This window comes from Lontra canadensis, unplaced genomic scaffold (genome assembly GCF_010015895.1).
Source record: "Lontra canadensis isolate GAN:19392208 unplaced genomic scaffold, GSC_riverotter_1.0 scaffold70, whole genome shotgun sequence".
Lineage (NCBI taxonomy): Eukaryota > Metazoa > Chordata > Mammalia > Carnivora > Mustelidae > Lontra > Lontra canadensis.
Window position 1 is genome coordinate 3,907,468 of NW_022631064.1, and position 19,351 is coordinate 3,926,818.

The 19,351-nt window shown below is 39.0% G+C and overlaps 1 protein-coding gene across 13 annotated transcripts in view; it reads left to right on the forward strand.

Annotated features, from left to right (window-relative positions):
- The window catches only part of BNC2 (basonuclin 2), a 418,685-nt gene that overhangs the window by 149,739 nt on the left and 249,595 nt on the right, over window positions 1-19,351 (forward strand). Inside the window, exon 1 of one of the 13 annotated variants that reach the window (XM_032880546.1) lies at window positions 4,486-4,508. The exons of 11 other annotated variants lie outside the window; for them this stretch is intronic. In XM_032880546.1, coding sequence (XP_032736437.1) covers window positions 4,506-4,508 — 3 coding nt within the window. In that variant the 5' untranslated portion in view covers window positions 4,486-4,505. Of the gene's footprint in view, window positions 1-4,485; window positions 4,509-19,351 lie in introns of those variants that run through there. One more of the 13 variants, XM_032880543.1, reaches the window with a different exon arrangement.

A 19,351-nucleotide genomic window follows, 5' to 3' on the forward strand; every position in this document is an offset into this window, starting at 1 on the left:
TTAACATCTCCCCTAACCAAATAGAGTAAGCTTAGCCCTCCCTTCCCTTCCTATTTTGATAAGCTCTGTGTATGGAAGTCTGGTGGCCTGGTGAGAGTACTGTTTAATTACAATCCGATTGTCAGCAGCTTCTCTTCCGCTGGGTGTGCTGAGAGACTTAAGTAAGTTTCCGTAAAGTAAATTCTGATGATGGCAGCTCGGGTTGCTGATTCAAGTTATTCCTTCTCTTCAGTGTCACTTTTGACGGATGGTACCTAATGCAATCAACCACGGGCCAAGAAAGCCTTTTTGGTGGGGGTGGGGGGGAGGCATCGCGTTAGTAACTGAACCAGGAGTTCTCCTCCTCTCCTCCCTTGATCTCTCTTTCAGATGCTCCCCAGCGCCCCCCCCCCCGCCCCCCAGTACTTCAGCCCAGATAGGAAAGTGAAAAGAACCGCAGTACTACCCAGGACAGGCTTTCCCTAAACCTCCTTTTCCCAGTGGTGAAGCTGAAGCTGCCTCCCTTTGCGTGCGTTTTTGATAAATTTAAGAAGTCAAATTGCTGACACAGATAGATAATCCAAGTGTATAGGGTGAAGAGTTATAAATTAACACATTATTCCCTCTTAATGTGAAATACTTGAGAATGCATTTTCTCAGTCCCCTGACATCTACCCAGTGAGGGCTCGCATTGTACTTTTCAAGTGGCATTGATTTGTTAAAGCGCTGAATTAGCATCTCAGGCCAGCTGCTTGATCCACTGTGCCGTGGTGGGGCTCCTGTTCTGCTGCTCTCCCCCAGCCATCCCCTTTCTTCCTTCAGGCTCCCTCTTCTTTTCTCTCCTGTTCCCTGCTTCTTTCCAAGTTACTCCTCCCAGCTCATTCCTACACTCTTTCTCTCTCAGCCTCCTTTTTGCTTGTTGCTTTTCTATCTGCTTTCATCCCACACCATCTCCTTTTTCTCCCTTCGCTCCTCAATCCACACATCTTTTCTTTTTCATCCCTTTGCCTCTGAGGTTTGCCTTAACTCAGGGTTGGCGTCTGTTAACTGCCTGAGTGGGGCAGGGTGGTTGATTCAGCCAATCCTTGGCTCCAAGTTGAGAAGAGTGGGTTAATGTATGTGCGCTCATGCTCCTTGTAATGAAGTCAGTGAGAAAAATCTCACCTGTTTTGCTTTCTAGAAACTAAAGGTAGCTTACAAAACTTTTAAACTTGTATTTCTAAATGCCATTTCACAGGGTTAAGGCCTTTTTTTTTTTTTTGATTAGGGGAAAATGGTTATCACAGATTTGATCATCTCAAACACGCCTGCCAAAATAAGTTACTGTTTCTGTAAAACTTGGATTTCTGCAACTTCTTGCATTTCAGTGAACTTGCTGATACGAGTTTCTTTTCTAGCAAGTTCTATATTGTTGATATAGTTTCATATAAAATATTTTTCATGGTGGTATTTGTACTATGCTATGGTTTCCTCATTGTGATTCATCACTGTATCATAGCAGTGAATACATTATAAAATTGGTTGACAATTTGTTGAGAAATAGAATAAGATGGATTATCGCTTTTTTGAATGATATATCTCAAAATTCCAGAAGTCTTCAGAGGAAATTCATCACAATTGAGAGGATTTAACATGCCTCTTGTATGTTCACAGACCTTCACTCTTTTCTTTCTCTGGATCTTCATCCTAGATCCTTTGGGATCACTCTCGATTAATTTGATAGAAGCAAAAAAAGAAGTATCTGTCTGGATTTAGATAGAAATTATCTTTTGTAATTTTAATCTCATGTCTTGACTTGGTGCTGTCCTCAATTTTACTGGGTTTCCCAATAAAACATCATAATTTAGAATTTGAATATACATTGACAAGTCAGATAACTTGAAAAAATTGTCTTTATTGCTGTGTTTTAATATAATTAAAATGAGTTTGATTTCAGCATTTACATTTTGAAATGGAAATATTTAGCAAAGGTTCTCATAATCTTTGCTGCTTTGTTGGGTTGATCTCCCACCCTCTGTACCCCAAGTCAAACACAATCCCCCCCTTTTTAAAAAAGATTTATTTTTTTTATTTATTTGACAGACAGAGATCACAAGTTGGCGAGAGGCAGGCAGAGAGAGAGGAGGAAGCAGGCTCCCCGCAGAGCAGAGAGCCCGACGTGGGGCTCCATCCTAGGACCCTGAGATCATAACCTGAGCTGAAGGCAGTGGCTTAATCCATTGAGCCACCCCCCCTTTTAAAAGTTAATTGCTGTCCTCCAATCTAGAATTAGCATGGCTTGGCTAAGGGAAGGGATTAGAATGACTTTTCAAGGAGTGATAATGTCTGTTTAAAGGAAAGAAAAAGAAATAAATCTTTTAACTAGGGCTTAAAACTAATTCCAACTACTAAGGAGACAAAAATGACGCTAAAGAAGACAGTTTGGTTTTATTTTGTATGTGCATGTTAACTTGCTTAGAGATCATCATTTTGTATTTTAGAGTGTTCTCTGAGATGAAGTAAGATGTTCTTCATTTGCTACTGAGAAGGGCACATGGTCTCACTCTAGGAGATTAAAGCCAGAGCACCTTTTGCCTTTTATAGGGATAATTCACTGCTCACCTGGCTGTAGTTCAGGGTCAAGGGCAAGAAGGAGAGACTTGCTGCTTTTCAGACCTACTTGTGGCTACAGCAGAAAAGAGTAATAAAGACAAAATAATAGGGCAGTGTTGAAAGTGAAAGTACCCCATGTAAAAATAGTTAATGATAAAAAAAAGGGAAAAATGAATAATCACAAAAGTAAAAAAAAAATCTGGAAGGTACTTTAGGTAGTGGAAGAGAAGTTGAGGATGAAGGAAAAAGGGATTGTGGGGGGCAAGATTATGGTATCTGGCAATTTCTAAAATAAAAATACTGTTGTGATGTGATTGGTTATAAAGGACCAAATTGGCTTCACAGCAGAGTTAGAAATTAATTAAAACATTTTTAAACTTAAAAAAAAAAAGATTTTATTTATTTATTTGACAGAGAGAGAGAGATCACAAGTAGGCAGAGAGGCCAGAAGAGAGAGAGGGGGAGGCAGCCTCCCTGCTATGCAGAGAGCCCCATGGGGGGGCTCCATCCCAGGACCCTCTGATCAAGACCTGAGCTGAAGGCAGAGGCTTAACCCACTGAGCCATCCAGGCGCCCCCATTTTTAAACTTTTAATGTGATTTAAATTTTTCATTTGTGGTACATACATTTTTCTTTGCTTCGTGGTCTGTCAGTTATGTTCCCTGGAAGGCAGAAATCTCTGCACAAGTAATAAACCAATAAATCTATAAATCTAGGGGTTTTTAAAATCTAATTTGTTATTTGTTTTGTGATAGTACCTTAGCCCCATCAAATGGTTAAGATGTTTTTAGAATTTAACACCTTTGAGTTTTTCTCTAAGATTCTCAGGAGAAATCAGAATTATTTCTGTTTTTGTATTTTGTAAATCTAAATTAAATGTCACTTAAATGCGAAAGACCTGGCAGCTTTGATAAGTAGTCCCCAAAGCAAACCATTTTGTCGGTAATCATAACCTAATTATGAATGCAAATGCAAAGTTTGTTTTTTAAAAAGTCCTGACCAAACAAAGGAAAGAGAAAAGCAGACCACTCTGGGACACAGGGAGAAAGCATCCCCACACTTAAACCTAAGAGTTTCAGTGGTAGCAGTAATAATAAGAACTTTTGGCATCCTCCCAAGTCCTGTGGAGAAGGAGCAGCAAATGGCCTGCGCAGTCAGTGGTGGCTCTGCATAAGTTCCAGAGTGACACATGCATCACAAGCCGGTCACAATGCGAAGGGTCAAGGGTCATGTTCAAGAGCAGGGTGTTGCTGGCCTAAGCTGAGGAAGCAGAGGTGGCCCCTCTGTGCTCAGTGTGTGGGTCTGTGTACTCCTTTCCCGTCAAAGCTGGCCCGGCACGGCCAAAAAAGCGGTTCCTTGGCAGGGTTTAATGGCAGGATGATGTAGTCTGTTGTGACTAGTGCATTCCTTTCAGGTTAAACTAGGGAAATGGCATTGTGTTAAAATTCCAAGTCGCATGAATGTTTTATTGCCACAGTGCCTTTAGCCCTCTAGGGGAGTGTGTGTGGCGGCGGGTGGGGGTGGGGGGGTGACTTAGAGACTCAGGAACTATCAGAAGAACACTTCCCTTGGAAAATTTTACCCACCAGCGTGAAGCTGATTTGCTGTGATGGTCACTTAGAGGGGTTTCGCTTTTTCCTAAACTGTGGCTGTTTAAAGTCTTGCCGTCTGGACAATTAACAGCTGAAGAAAATATGACAAGACACACGCAAAGAGGTTGGGAGATAGAGAGGAAGAATGCGTCTGAAAGGAGCTGAGCTGACTTCTTGTGTAAACTGTCCGAGTGAGAGCCCCCTCCCCCGGCCTTGGTCCCTGTCCCCCGCCCCCCCACTCCCCCTCCTACCCACCCCCCCAAGGCTGTGTTTTGCTGTCTGCCTGAAGGCCAAGAGTGATCTGTTAACCTTGCACCACTGACTGGGAGGCCACTGCAGCTCATGGTACTGTATGTTACCATTACTACTCCCTCATTCCTTTCACTGGATGGTTTGGTTTCCTTTTAAAAATTTTTTTTATTAACCATTTCTCTGTAATAACGGTTTATATCAGTCAGAGGGATACAGTTTTGGAATGCAGAAGGTCTAGTTTAAAACAAAACAAACTTAAGTATGGTGCTTGTTTTTTTTCCCCCTTGGCGTTTAGAAGGGGTACACTGAACCATTCTAATTCAATTGCAGCCAGAGGTTTCCAGTGTGATTTAAAATCAGGGTGGTTTAAAAGATGCAAGTCATCTGGGCTGTGGATCTTGTAAAGGGACTTTGTTGTGAAACCACGTGAACATCTTCAGGGTTTTAGGACATTTTCGGGTTTTGCAGTTGATTCAGATATATCCATTTTGTAGATTTGCTCCCATCCCAGTCCCTCTCCAGGGGAAACTCCAGCTTTCTCATTCGCTGTTCCAGTGGTTTTAGGCTTACAGTTAGCTGAGGGTGTGTTTGATTTGACTTCAGTTGTAATTGTGCATGTTACATATAACACTCAGGATTGCTTCATGATTTATCGGACTCCAGTTAATTTATAACAGATTAAAGCACGCGTGTGTGGAACAGCCTTCTGATTTTGCATTGTGACTTCATAAAATATTCATGTGCCCGATTTTTTCCCAATGAGTAGGAGAAATACGGATTTTCTTGGGCTTACCTAAGTAAAGATACCACAGTAGTTTGAATCTTAATTTTGAATTGCCTGTTTCTTTTCACTTTCGAACCTTAATACTTACTCTGTTTCCATGGCTTGTGATGTATCATTTTCTCCTCCTTAATGCGTATATATACATATATGGAGTTGTGTATGTGTTTCTGTGTATGTGCACATACACTTTGATAACTGCCAATAGGCAACTGAAAAAAAAAAAAACTTGTAGAGTTGTTAAACTAAGGTGGTTTTCTCTTGGTAAGTTAATTTTTTAAATTGTTATATAATAGAAATTTAATCTAAGAATATAGTATGCAGAGTAAACTATGGGTGGATCTATGTGTTTGGAGTACATGGTTTATATATTTCTGTAAAGTGATGATTTTGTCAAGATAGACTTCCTGTGTTTAATCAGATCAGTGCTATCTGTATAATGGGTTGTTCCTTTATAAACAGATTCATTCACGTTGTTCATAGGAGGTCTTAACCCACAAGCAGTCAACTCTATAGCAAAAGTCATGATTTGTATGGATGGGGCACTTCAAAGTTTACATAATTGATTAGGTATTTTACCTTATGTCCTAAAAAATACTCGCATTAAGAAGAAATATTATTTTTTTTACTTTGTTGGATTTAGTAAAGTGATATTGGGAGTTTTCTTGTGATTTTTGTTTTTAGTTCCAGATTCTAAAATACAGTGTTCAGAAGACTATTAAACTTACTTTGTGCTAGAATTTTCTTCCCCCCTTATAGCCAGTTTCGAAATTAATTCTTTATCTTAAATAGTACAAAAACTCCTTAACAGTGCCAAATTGAGAAAGAAAAAATTTGTCATGTACACTTAGAGTATCTAAAAATACAGTTGTTATCCCGATCATGAGAGCAGTTTTTGATTATAAAAAGGATGTTGTGGTTTTTTTCAAACTTATCCAATTTGATTAATTAAAATTTTCCCTCATAATCCAAGGGGGAAAGAGTAGATTTAGTACAATATTATGTCTCCCTAATAAAAAAATTAAAGTTGGTTTAGGATTTTTTTTGTCCCAAGAATCAAATTTTGTTAATATTTGTTGTCTCAGCATTTTTCTGTTTCCATTGGACCCAATGTTAGTGTTTGGTATTGTAGAACTCGCTGGGGCGGGGAGATTAAAAGATGGGACCTGAGTTCAGATTCAAATATTGCAATTTATTAGTCTTGGGACCTTGGATAAGCCACTTTAACTCTAGCCTTTATTTTCTTCAATTCCAAAATGGCTTGAAGTTAGCTTGAGACTCTGTCAGGAAGATGAAATGAGAACACATGTGAAGTTTTGGTACCAAGTAAGTATTGAGTGAACTGTAGATCCCTTTCTTTCAGCTTGCCCTGGGAGGCGTGAATTTTGGGGAACAATGAGGTAAATTTAAATAAAATGTTTTAATTTCTTTGTTTAAAGGAATGGAGAGATGAGGCATTGGCAGACAGTTTTTCTTTTTTCCTTCTTTCTTTCCTTTTTCTAATTTTTTTTTTGGTTGAGAATCCTCTTGTGTCATCCATTAGTCTTGCATTTTCGCCACTCTGCACAATTCTCACCAGGTTGGCCTTCGTCGATGTCAGAACGTTGCTGTTATTTCTGTGATATCAGTTATGGCTAACTGTAGACTGGAGGCAAAGCTGGCAAATTCTCCTGAGTTCTGTATACTTTTGTATCATCAGTTCTGATCATGTGCCTGAGTGGAAGCTTCCTGCCTTATTATACTCATTATCCTTAGCATTTGGTAGTAGAACTTGAAGTTTGATAACTTCAAGGTAAGACCCCAGCCTGTATTCCTGGCTTTTTGAGTATTCCCTTGTATTCATGGAATTAAGATCACAGGAAAGCCAGTTGTGTTTACACCTCTCGGAATTAAACAGAATAGTAGCAAGCTACATACATGGGTTTCGTGCAATATTTCATCTTCATTTCTAGTCATGCACAATGCTTTCACTGTTAAGGGCTTGAGAACTATATGTTGAGCAAAATGTGCTTCTTTTAGTGCTTTTTTAATCCTGGATTATGTTTTATCAAAAGTAATTGTGTTCTCCTGTGTAGTACTTTAATATTGTTATAGATGACCTTTGATTAACATTGTTATTTTGCTTAACATCTAGTTTCTTTTAGCCAATCCTACTTTGAACATACCGCATCTTCAGATCTAAAATAAATATTTGGCTTAGCGTTTATTTTCACCTGTTACTAAGAGTAAAAGAATGAGGATTAAAAACTAATAACTTTACCGCTATCTCTTAGCTCACACAGTGTACTAGACTTGGTACCCATGTTATCTTATTCAGTTATTAAAAAGCGTTCAGGACAGGTACACATATTTTTATTTTATAGTTGAGGAAATAACAGTCTAAAATCTGTATCCAATAAAATTAACTCCAAAGTCTTTGCTTTTTCTTCTGCCTCATTCATTATCCATCTGTAACTCAAGCCATTGACAAACAAAACAAAACAAAACAAAACAAAAAAAACAAACAATCATTGTAGAATCTGCTAGGATTTTTCTTTCAAATTAAATTTTTTTTTAAAAGATTTTATTTATTTATTTGACAGGCAGAGATCACAAGTAGGCAGAGAGGCAGGCAGAGAGAGAGAGGAGGAAGCAGGCTCCCCATTGAGCAGATACCCAGGACCCTGGGATCATGACCTGAGCCAAAGGCAGAGGCTTTAACCCACTGAGCCACCCAGGCGCCCCTCAAATTAAATTTTATAAAAAAGTCAATATATAGAGCTGACAAAAATCAAAGGTGCTCTAGATGGAAAGGGGTACAGCTACAGAGTCCTGTCTTTTAGGCCTCTACCGGGAATCCATGGACTGCCTGATCAGAAAACCAAAGCGTGATACTCCCACCCTCCTCAGCTTCCCTATTTCGGAGTTAAGCATTTTATTTATCCTGAGTGTGGAGGTGCAATTATGGGGAACTCACAGGAAAATCTAATCTCTGCATAATTTTAAAAGAGAATATATGCCTCTTAAATAAGAGAAAAATAGTGTAGGTTAATGCCAATATAAAAAAAAAGGGTTATGTTATTGTACAGCTTTCACATATTAATTTTCAGGGCACAGATTTTGTTTAATCCATAGCATTGAAATAATTTTGCTGTGGGAAAAGTCATTAAAAAAAAAAAAAGTCACAGTTTTCTGCCTAACTGGAGTCCATGTCTACAAATACATCCAGATTCTACTTAGGGATGAAAATACTAAAAACTTTTTGTGCTTTATATAATGATATAGCGTATCTGTAAAAATATTATGCATATCATATATGTGTAAATGTGAGGGTGGAGAATATGGATATATTTAACTCTGAGAAAATAATGTAGAAAACACGATTTAAAATAAATTATGTAAAGCAAATTAATTGATGTGGTCATTCTATAATACCTTTATAAACCAGGAATTTTAAATGTTCTAACTTGTTAAATTTATACTGGGATTTTATCTAGTACATCATTAGATATATAATTTCTGTTTCATTGGCTGGCATGGTGGAAAAGTCCAGACTTTCGAGGCAGATTTTTCTGCTTTTCAATTTCTGTCTCCTTTGTGTGACTTTGGAAAAGTTCTAGAACCTCTCTGAACCTCAGTTATTTCACTTACAAAGTGGGGCTTAGTACTCATGCCTGGGACATCTGGCACAGAGAGAGAGCGTGAGCTGCGTTGGTTGTTACTAGCAATTTTGGCCTCTGTTGTTCTTGTGGTTAGTTTTCAAGACTATGCGTTGTTAACTTAGCATCTCTTTGTCAGTGGTGCTACCCGGTTCTTAATACTTGTATCATGTACCTCCTTGGCCTTTTTTCATTACTGGTTTAAAAAATACATGTGCCAATATTGCAGAAGCTTACTTTTGTTGAGGAAAATGAAGATGGAGAAAAATCTCTCCTTTCTTACTCTTCACTGAGAATCAGTCACTGAGCAGCATAATTCTAAAATCTTACGTGGCTTTTGGGTACTTTATGAACCTTTTTATGGTAACCCAGAAGCAAGACACTGATTGAATTAATACATTTCCATTCAGGGGGCTATTCTGTTAACCTCTCTTCTTCCTAACCCATGCATCCTTTTGCAGGGGACTTTTTCCATCCAAAACTGAGGTTGTCATATATAGTGAGAATGCCAGTGCCTAGATGTGCAGGTTATTAGTAAGCCTAAGAGTATTTTTGTCTTTAAAACAAAAAAAAAGGAAAAATTAAAACAGCAACATCAAAACCAGAAGCCTGCCCAAACTGAAAGATTAAAAACAAACAAACAAACAAAAACAAAATCCAAAACCCAAACCCTAGTACTTTATAAAATGTGGAATGTAAACTTTGCACCTTGATTTTATTTCTTTTTTTAAGAATTTATTTTTAATTTATTTGACAGAGATCACAAGTAGGCAGAGAAGCAGGCAGAGAGAGAGGAGGAAGCAGGCTCCCCGCCGAGCAGAGAGCCTGCCGACATGGGGCTTGATCCCAGGACCCTGGGATCATGACCTGAGCGGAAGGCAGAGGCTTTAACCCACTGAGCCACCCAGGCACCCCTTGAATCTTTATACTTAAACTTTTTTTTTTTTACATCCTTTGTGTAAAGGATACATAGTCATTTGTATGGATCTGATTAAGTAAACTACAAAGGTATCTGAAAAGCTGCCACCAAGGAAACATTTCATTAACATCTTTTTAGTCATTTCTTCATTTCTTCATTTGGGTGTGCATGCAAACATAGGGATAGGTATTAGCTGCATAAAAGGATTATGGATATATGACTTGCGTTTTAAATTTTACTCATCCCTGTCCTAGATAACTTTTTATGTCTATAAATCTAGATATCCATCATAATTTTTAACAGGTTTCTAGTAAATCACTGTACCATAATTTATGTAATAGGTCCTTGGTTTGTGGACATTGAGGCTGTTGCCGTCTTTCTTTTAAGAGGCATGTTGCTTCAGTATGAACACTCTTGTTTTCACTTTATTCTTATTTCCTAAAGATAAATTTTTAAAAATGATGTTGCTGGGGAAAGAGGTATAATTTTGTACAGTCTAAAATGAGTTGGTAAACCTTTTCTATGAAGGTCTATATAGTAAGTATTTTAGTCAGTCAAGTGGTTTTGTAACAACTATCCGATTCTGTCTTTGTAGACACAGTCATAGACAATATAAAGGAATAGGCGTAGCTGTATTTCAATAAAGCTTTATTTACAAAAGTAGATCACAAGATAGCAGTTGCCCACAGGCTGTAGTTGCCTACTCCAGGCTTGAAACAAAGGAGACACTGATTGGGGATGGAAATTTATCTCCAGCTGGCTGTTAGCCACTTTCATAGTATCTTGGAAATGTGTTCTTCTCTGAGGGCGGTGTAATGGGCTGATTACTTTCTTTCTAGGTATATGGCAATCAATACATGTTTTAAAGAGCTTATTAGGGGAGGTTTTCATACCTGCTTCTTCAAAGCCTAGTAAATTTTAAACGAAGAGGCAGAATTTATCATTCTGTACTTTAGATTTCAGCATATGCAGACAACTTGCAGGGCAGAGAAAGTTCTGTCACGCTTCTGTTGTAGGGAAAGTGTACATTTTCTCATCTCTAGAAGATTGCTGTGATGGAGTCCAGTTTTAAAGGTATCCTGAAGTAAGTTGGAAGGAGAGTCCAGCAAGAGAAGTATGATTTCCATAGAAACGTACCACAAATCAACAGGGTGACATGGAATTAGTTACTGAACTTTTGCAGGCTAAATTATACTCAGAAGAATGTTCTGTGCATAAATAGTAACCTCCTTGCATCTTGAATTTCTATAAAATAGGAATTATTGGCCCTTAACTGCCTTATGGGTGTTTGTTGAGGATCTGGTGGAATGAAGGTACAGTTAATGTAGCATTGGCTTACTGGTGCCACTATGAACTTTGAGAGATTTATTTATTATTGATGTTGCATGTATTTGTGGATTGTCTGCTGTGTGTGTGTAAAGCAGTGTGGTGCAGGCTCTAGGGGAATACAAAGAGAAGTTAAGTTCCTGCCCTTAAGGAAAGAAAAACATGTATTTACTCTCCAAAGTTGTGTAGTGCTGAGATCCCGGAGGATGGTGGAACATTGAGGAGGAGATCTCTTCTGCCTGGGGCTATCAGAAAACTTTATGAAGTGGCATTGGGAAATAGAAAGATTTTCAAAAGTGTAACGCAGGAGAAGGTAGTCTAAAAAGAGCATGCAAACTATGTCAAATTAGGAAAGTCCAAATCAGTATGCAAGAAAGATCCAATAGTCTAATTGGACTGTCTATTAAGCACATGTCGTGAATGAGGAGGAAGAGATAAAGCTGGAAAGGCAGGGTAGAGAACTAAGTTGCAGAGGGCTCGGAAGGAACTTTAATTGGTAATTTGTGGGGAGCTCTAAACATCATCTAGGAGAATATGTTTGACAATTGGAGTGGTGATATATGGCACTGGTTGGTGAGTGTGAAATGATAAAGGTGGTATTATCACTTAAGGGTTATGGCAAAGGTCTGAGGGTGCACTTGTTAGAAATGGTCTGGAAGGAGAAAATCTTTGGTGCTGGGGTGGTAGCTGAAGAGCTTGGAAGAGAAGAATGGATAAGCTTTCAGTAAACCCATTTACTGGGTTTGGGAAGTAAAGAGGAGGCTTTTAATCCTGTTCTGAGACTTTGTTAATGAGATTATGGTGATAACATTGCAAAAGACAGCAAAGTAGGGGAGAGCCCTGTAGTAAAGGTGGGATTGCAGTGAACCTGTTTGCTTTGCTTGTTTAGCTCTACTGGGAGCTTGAAAGTTGCAGGACTAAAATTCACAGGAGAGATGTAAGGAATAGGGAGGGATTTTGGAACACTTCTTCTAATGGTGGTCTGTGAAACCTGGGAAGAGCATCACAAAAGGAAACCTGTAGAGAGAAAATGGTATTTTACAGCATTACTTATCGTTAGGTGAGTTGATGATATAAGTAGCTCTATCTTCATGTGAGGCTTCTAAGACCAAAAACAAACCAAAAATCTTGTGTTTTATCATTTGTAAAGCATTCTGTTGTCTACTAAAGCTGCTGCTTTTAGCCTCTAAAGCCACTAGATTTTAGGAGTAAAGTATGTTTGAAAAAATACTTTGTAAGATTCCCCAAGGAAAATATAAGAAACTCTTTTTACTTTCTCTTCTCACCACTTCCTGAGACCCATAGTAACAAAGAACTGCCCTTGGTAGGAGGCATTTAGGTTCACTTTTCACCTGTCTAGTACAGAACACTGCAGTGTTTCATCTCCCCGAGACCTCACCCCAGTTAGGATTAGTGTACTTGGGATAGGGCAGGAGCTGTGGTTAGTGGGAGGGTGGGCATTCTGTAGAAATGAACTTTGTATGTTGTTGTACGGTTTCTCTTTTTAGCCTGGGATCTTTACCAGGCGTGGAGGGGTATTGTGTAATACACGGTATGACTTATATCTGAATTGGGAAAGTTTTCAGTGAATGAACAGCAAGCCTCAATCTGCCTTCCATTTCCTTTCTTATTACCTGTGTTCAAATTTTGCATGCAAAGAAAACCATGTTGATTCATTGATCTTCGGCATGCTACATTATAAACTCTGGCAACACCAGAAAGGCTCCCTGGGTTCTCCTGTTTACAGCAGTTGGAATTCCTCTGGTCTCTTGCTATAGTTGTGGCTTCCTTCAGCCTCACTCTTCATAGTAAGTCTAAGTCCTGTCAAATGGGGTAAGGGGCTAGTCCAGAGGAATCTGTATCTCTAGACGACTACTGTGCATTAAATCTAGTTTAAGTGCTCTTTGGATTTGTCTCTTAAACCAAACTTTTTTTTTTTTTTTTAAACATAATAGGTTTAAGGTAGGTGATTTACTGGGTAACTTGAGACACTGAGTTTTTGGGGAGTAATATTTATTTTCTCACTCTCTGGCAGGTAACACATCCTTCTATCTTTCGTCATCCCCAGACTCCCTTTTCTTCTTTCTCACATACATTTTTCTCTTTAGTATTGTTAAAGTTAGGAAGAAAAGAAACCCTTTGGATTTGTCCCATTTTGTGCCTCTGATGAAGTAACAGCAAGTAAAATGCACTTATTTTCTTCAAAAGTGAACTTTTTTCTTTAAAAAAAATGCCTGGGGCACCTAGGTGGCTCAGTGGGTTAAGCCTCTGCTTTCAGCTCAGGTCATGATCTCAGGGTCCTGGGATTGAGTCCCACATCGGGCTCTGCTCAGCAGGGAGCCTGCTCCCCCCCCCCCACCCGCCTGACTCTCTGCCTACTTGTGATCTCTGTCTGTCAAATAAATAAATAAAATCTTTAAAAAAAAAATGCCACCCCCTCAAAAAAAAAAAAAAAAGAAAGAAAGAATTCAGTGTCTTGGTGATCATTATTCGAAATAGCCTCTTTCTCCTCATTAGAGATCCTCATTCTTGATCCCTGCGGAGAAACAGGGAAGAAAGCTGAGTTGAACAAACCCAGTTACTGAGTTCGAGGGTACCCGGATCATTTTAAAGTGCTTTTAGTTTAAACGCTGAAGTTAATATCTATCCCCAAATCATTTTCTCCTGATGTTTGCAGCATCTGTGGAGTTGGACAGACCACTGCTCAAGTGGCTTGCTTATTTTGGCTTTTCCTCTTAAGAGTCTCCTTTTCTGACTTTCCATCTCTTCAGAGTAAGATTTTTGGGACATCCTGGTATTTATGCTATGTGTGCTGCTTTCCTCTTCCTTCACCACCACCCCCCCCCGCTCCCCCCCGCCGCTGCTTTTTTTAAGAGACATATATATTTTCTACAACTAACTTACCATCTAGAGAGCTTTTGCCTTTTCAGTTCTTTTTTGATTTTCTCATTTATTTATGCTAGTGATTCTCATACCTTAATGCTCTTAGCATACCTGGCAGGCTTCCGTGAGCAAATGGCTGGGCTCTATCCCTGGGTTTTGTCACAGTGGGTCTCGGGCCTTCAGTCCCATGGGCATTACAGACAAGTTCCCAGGTGGTGCTAATAATGTGCGTTGGCTGAGGAGTACACTTCGAATCACTGACCCAGATTGTTGGTTTTATCTATCAGTTTATTGTTTTGTTCAGTTTTGTGGGTGTTTTTTGTTGGTTTGTTTCTTTTTTGCCCCCAAAGGGTAGAGGTTCTTCAGATTTTATTCAGCTTTGTTCCCTGGAAGGTCCTTATTTCTAATTCATAGGTTAAACCACTAACATGAAAGAAAACTCAAAAAAGTGCTTTATGTTTTAATTGTGAAGGGCTTCATTGGGGCAGGAGTGGCAGAGTATGAAATGTGCCATTTTCCATTCCTTCCCCCAGTGAAGATGGTAATGGTCAGTCTCTCAGAACTTACACAGGTCTTTCTAGTCTTCCTCAACACAGCATTCTAGGAAGTCTTCTGAAAGTTGATTGACCTGGCCCCTAATTGAGACTAATTGAATAGATATTATTTTTTAGTTTTGCTAATTGCTTACATTATTCCTTTGTTACTTGAGGTTTACTTTTCCTCCTCCCAAATCCGTTCCTTCTCTGTCTCTATGGGAGTGTGTGCTGGAAGGGGGGTGGGGTGATATCTGGGGAAGTATCATTTACCTACACTGTGTCCCTACTGCATGCTCAGTTAGGTGCTTTATCTGTGTCATCTCCTTCAGCCTAGCCAAACTTACACAGTAAAAACATAATTATTTCCATTTTATAGATGTAGGAAACGAGACTTTAAATAGGTACTTTACTGATCGTCTTTATAAGGTCCTGCCTTTGAAGTTAAAACAGAGGTCTAAGGCCAAAGCCAGTGGAGTTTTTCATATTACTTGTCTTTAGGATAGTTGGAGTTGAGCTTTGAGGACTGAAAGAAAATTAATGTGAGTGTATATAAGCATACTTGAAATTTTAGGGGTACCTTGGTGGCTCATTTGGTTAGGTGACGGACTTCAGCTCAGGTCATGAACTCAGGGTCATGGATGGACTCTGGATGGAGCCCTGCTCCCCACTCAGTGGGAGTCTCCTTATTCTTCTGCTTCTCCCTGAATAAATAAATAAATAAATAAATGAATAAATAAAATCTTAAAAAAAAAAAAGAAATTTCATTTAATGTTACTTGTCAGACTTGGCAATGTATGTGCCTGTTAGCAACAATTTGAGGTGTTTAATTTAAAAAATATGCAATTACAAAAATGATTGTAAACCAGTTGAAAATAATCAGATTCTGTCCTTTTCTTTCTCAAGTAAAAGCTGGCAAGTTACAAATAACTTCATTCACATTCAAACCCACGTAAAATAAAAATTGGACAAACAAACTCATGGTAGAAGGCTTTTCTCATAGAACACTAGCATGGTAGTTGAGGGAACTTTGTCTTAATTTCAGTTCTGTTCAGTTTATCAAATGTGGGAGAGGGCTGTATTGATGGTCCTCAGTTTTCCGGTTTAAAAAGAGTATGATAGAAATTTTCTCTTCTCTTCTTACTTGTCCGATACCGGAATTAATAAACACTATATGTGTAAAGCCCTTTGAGCGCTCTGGAAGAAAGATTCTGTGTAATTTCAGCATTATTCATGGGCCATCAGGCTCCGCAGGGGGTCACCCGGAAAAAGAGGTTTTTTTGTTTTTGTTTTTGTTTTTACCTTCTATTCCACATTTCACAGTATAAAAACAAGCTATTGTTGTTTGTGGTTGTGAAAATCTCCTGTAATTGTACCTGCAGAGGTTGCTCCTAGGCAGAGCCTAGGGCCCCCAGCTCACCCAGGAGAACCAGCTCCAGAGGCAGAAAGAGAATGAATCCCTAATTAAATACTACCTGGCTTCTGTGAGGACATGTGCCCATACTGTAGTAATCCTGTGTGTCAGTCAACCTGTTGAGTAGCAGAATCCCTCCTTAACCCTTTTCTGCTCCCTCCTCTCTCATCTTGATCCTGTAGCTCATTATTCTGGGCTGACTCTAGAAGGGACTGTCCTCTGTCCTCCTCCATTCTCCTATAATAGATCCCTCATCATTACCATGTTCCTGTTGTTACACCTGCCTCATCTAAGGCCTCTTTAAGAATAAAGCATATTTCTGGCCATTCTGTATTGGAGACTGGATCAATACAGTTTAGACTCACCAGTTCCTTTTTGATGGTTAAGCAGTATTTTGATTCTAGAGCTGTAGCTTCTGTATACTTGTCTCTTCTGAGTCTTAGCCTGGGGTTCCATGGCTGAGTATGATTAGGCCCAGAATATTGTCTTTAGTGAAATGGCAGCCTGAAAAATTAAGATAGACATTATCTGTACATCCAGCAACTTAGTTCATCTGTTTTTCAGTTTTTATATTCATTTATTTTGTAGCAGTGTACAGTGTACGTCTTCATCTTTATGGTTTTGGGTAATTAATTTATTTCTTTCTCTGCTCTTTTCACAAGAGCTCATGACTAGCTTATTGCCAAATCTATTTCACTTAATGGTCTTCCTGAATTCTTTGTGTTATCTGAGTAATTTTTCCTCTTGCTGCTTGGCATTGTCTAACCACTGAAATGAGACTGAAGTTCTAATCAGTGCTTGCTCTGGCTTGGAGGGTGACAGAGCTTCTACCTAGCCGCATCCCTCCGTCCTCTGATGGGACTCTTTTTGGGTTCTCTCTCTCTCCCATTCTCTGCTTCTTAAAATAAATTTTGTCTCTTCACTCTTTTAGGAGTTTTTCATGGGTTCAGATAGTTTCCCTCATCCCTGCAACTGCTAGACTGAAGTCACCAAAACACATGCCCTTCAGAACCGATCCAGGCTTATGACCAGCTGAACTGGAGAGTCTTGACCTGACATGGAAGTTAGTTTGTTTATTTAGGCTCTGACTTTTATAGTGCCTATGAGGCAAATGGCTACCTGAAGGTTGAATGTTTAAAAATAAAGTTTCAAATGGGCCCTGACTCTGCAAGAAGCAGCCCAGACTCTGTAATTCCTTTTCTTGGTAACATGTTTCTATTCTCAAGTTGTCATTTCTGTGACTCTTTGTTTCTTCCATTGTCCCCTTCCTTACACACACCTTGTACCTCATTCAGTTTGTTATTCTGAGTAGTAGCTCCTGTTGTGGGTTTTTTTTCAGACTTCTTTTCAGAAGTCTGGCCCTTAACAGTTTTTAATGTGTGATCTTAGTAAACAAAGAACTTGTGTGTGTGTGTGTGTGTGTGTGTGTGTGTGTGTGTAGGAAGCCTGCCATATTTCCTCCCTGCCCCACAGAAAATGTGTTTTCTGGAAGCCCTTTTGACACTGAAGTGAATGCCCACTGGCCCTCCCTTGCTGAATTCCCCTGAGACGGGAGAAGGGAGGGGAGAGAGAGGGAGGCCTTTATGCTTGTTGTCATATCTTTTGTTTCTGCTGATTATACACAAAGTAAGTTGTAAATAGCTCTCTCACACACCATGATTCCTTTGAGGTATGTCCTGGAGAGTAGATATGCACTCAGCTTCTGCGTACCCTGGGGATTCTAGAGGGTTCCTTTCAAGGCCTCCTGCTTCCTGTTACAGCAATAGCAGAATGAAATTTAGATGAGTACTAGACAATTACTATCCCATAATTAAACCTGTGGCATACTTTCAGAAATATTAGCCAGTCGGTTTAGTATTTTTTATTGTTTTTAACTTAAATGTTTTTATTTCAAAGCAAAATATAGTAAGATGCAAAAAGAACAAAAAATAAAAGTCCCCGAGTCTTATAGCTATTCAGAGATTAAAAAAAAAATCACTGAAACATTTTGTGAAAATCATTGTAGAGAACTTTATTTTAAAGTATGGTGTCAAAAAAAGCACTAAACGCTGGCATGAAGGAAAGCAGATGAAATTGGAGTTCCCCAAATCAATTTAAATTTTATATTCCAGAGAAAACGGTGGTGAGGTACATACCATATTTTATTATCTGAAATTATACTGGAGTGATAATAAGGGGCTGGACGATTTATGTCTGCTGTATCTGTCAGTCATGTTTTTGATTGTTTCTAGCTAGCTGTCTCACTACTGAGGCTTCTAAATCAAAAGGCCTAATGGTCTAGGTGTGCAGAATTATAACTAATGAGGTCATCAACTTTTATATCCTTTGTTTTTTCCTTGGTACATTTTGATGAATTAGGAAACAAAGCGTGCTTTCCCCTTAAATTTTTTTTCTTTATCTAATACTGCTACGAAGTGTGGTGGACAGAATGGGAGAGGACATTGTTAGACAATGAACCCAGTAGTACAACTGGCCGGTTTTGTTTTTAGACTCAATTTCCTCATCTTTAAAATGCCAAGGCCCATTTACCTGGATCCTGATGGATTTTTTTCTGCTAAGAAACCCTAGGATTCTAAGTTTGAGAGTGCTAACTCACATCTCTAGTGTAGTTCTTTTTATGATTTGGATAGCTGTAACATTTTAGTAGCCTGGCACTGTTTCCTTTCAACTTATTCACAGACCTTTTTGTTTTCTCTCAGAAACTGTGTATTTCTAAGTGTCTGAGGTTGTAATTGAATGTAATTGTCGTTGTTTAACTTTCCCCTTTCCTCTCAAGAGTGTTTATAACATGCATTTTGTGGAGTGGGGAGTGGTGTAAAGGAACTAGAAACCTAGTATTGGTGACCCGATCTAATAATGTTAAGGTAAGCGGGAATTTGTTTTGTGTACATAAAATAGAGTATTACTTACACTTGATTTGGAGTGTATATATACTGGCTTTAGAATGTGCTTTAATCAGTTAAGTAGCTACATTTATTGAGGTTTTATAAGAAGCTGGGGGGGGTTGTTTTGATACGGAATATTCAAAGATTAATTTTTTTCCCCAGTTCTTCTATTGCACCGTAGGGAGAATTACTGTTGCAGAACTCATTAGTGCCCCTCCATATGTCAGCTGAGGGGTGGCGTCAGGCATCAGCATGGGTCTGTGTGTGCCACAACACACATGCACTGCGTCCCTGCTCATCTTCGTGCCCCATTTCTCTCTTGTGCCTCAAGTTTGAGGATAACTTCATGATGCCTATGTTGCCCTAGGCCACAGAGCAAGTGGTGGTTCTTGATAACACACTTTCTCCACCTACTCTGTCTTTTTTGTAATTTCTTTCATATGAAATAGCAACACATGCCTTTAGAGTGGAAGCCACTAAGTACAACTTTTGCATGTTTTTCATCAACTTCTTCGAAATATCTTCTCAGTCTTCTCATTTCTTAAGTTTGGGCATTG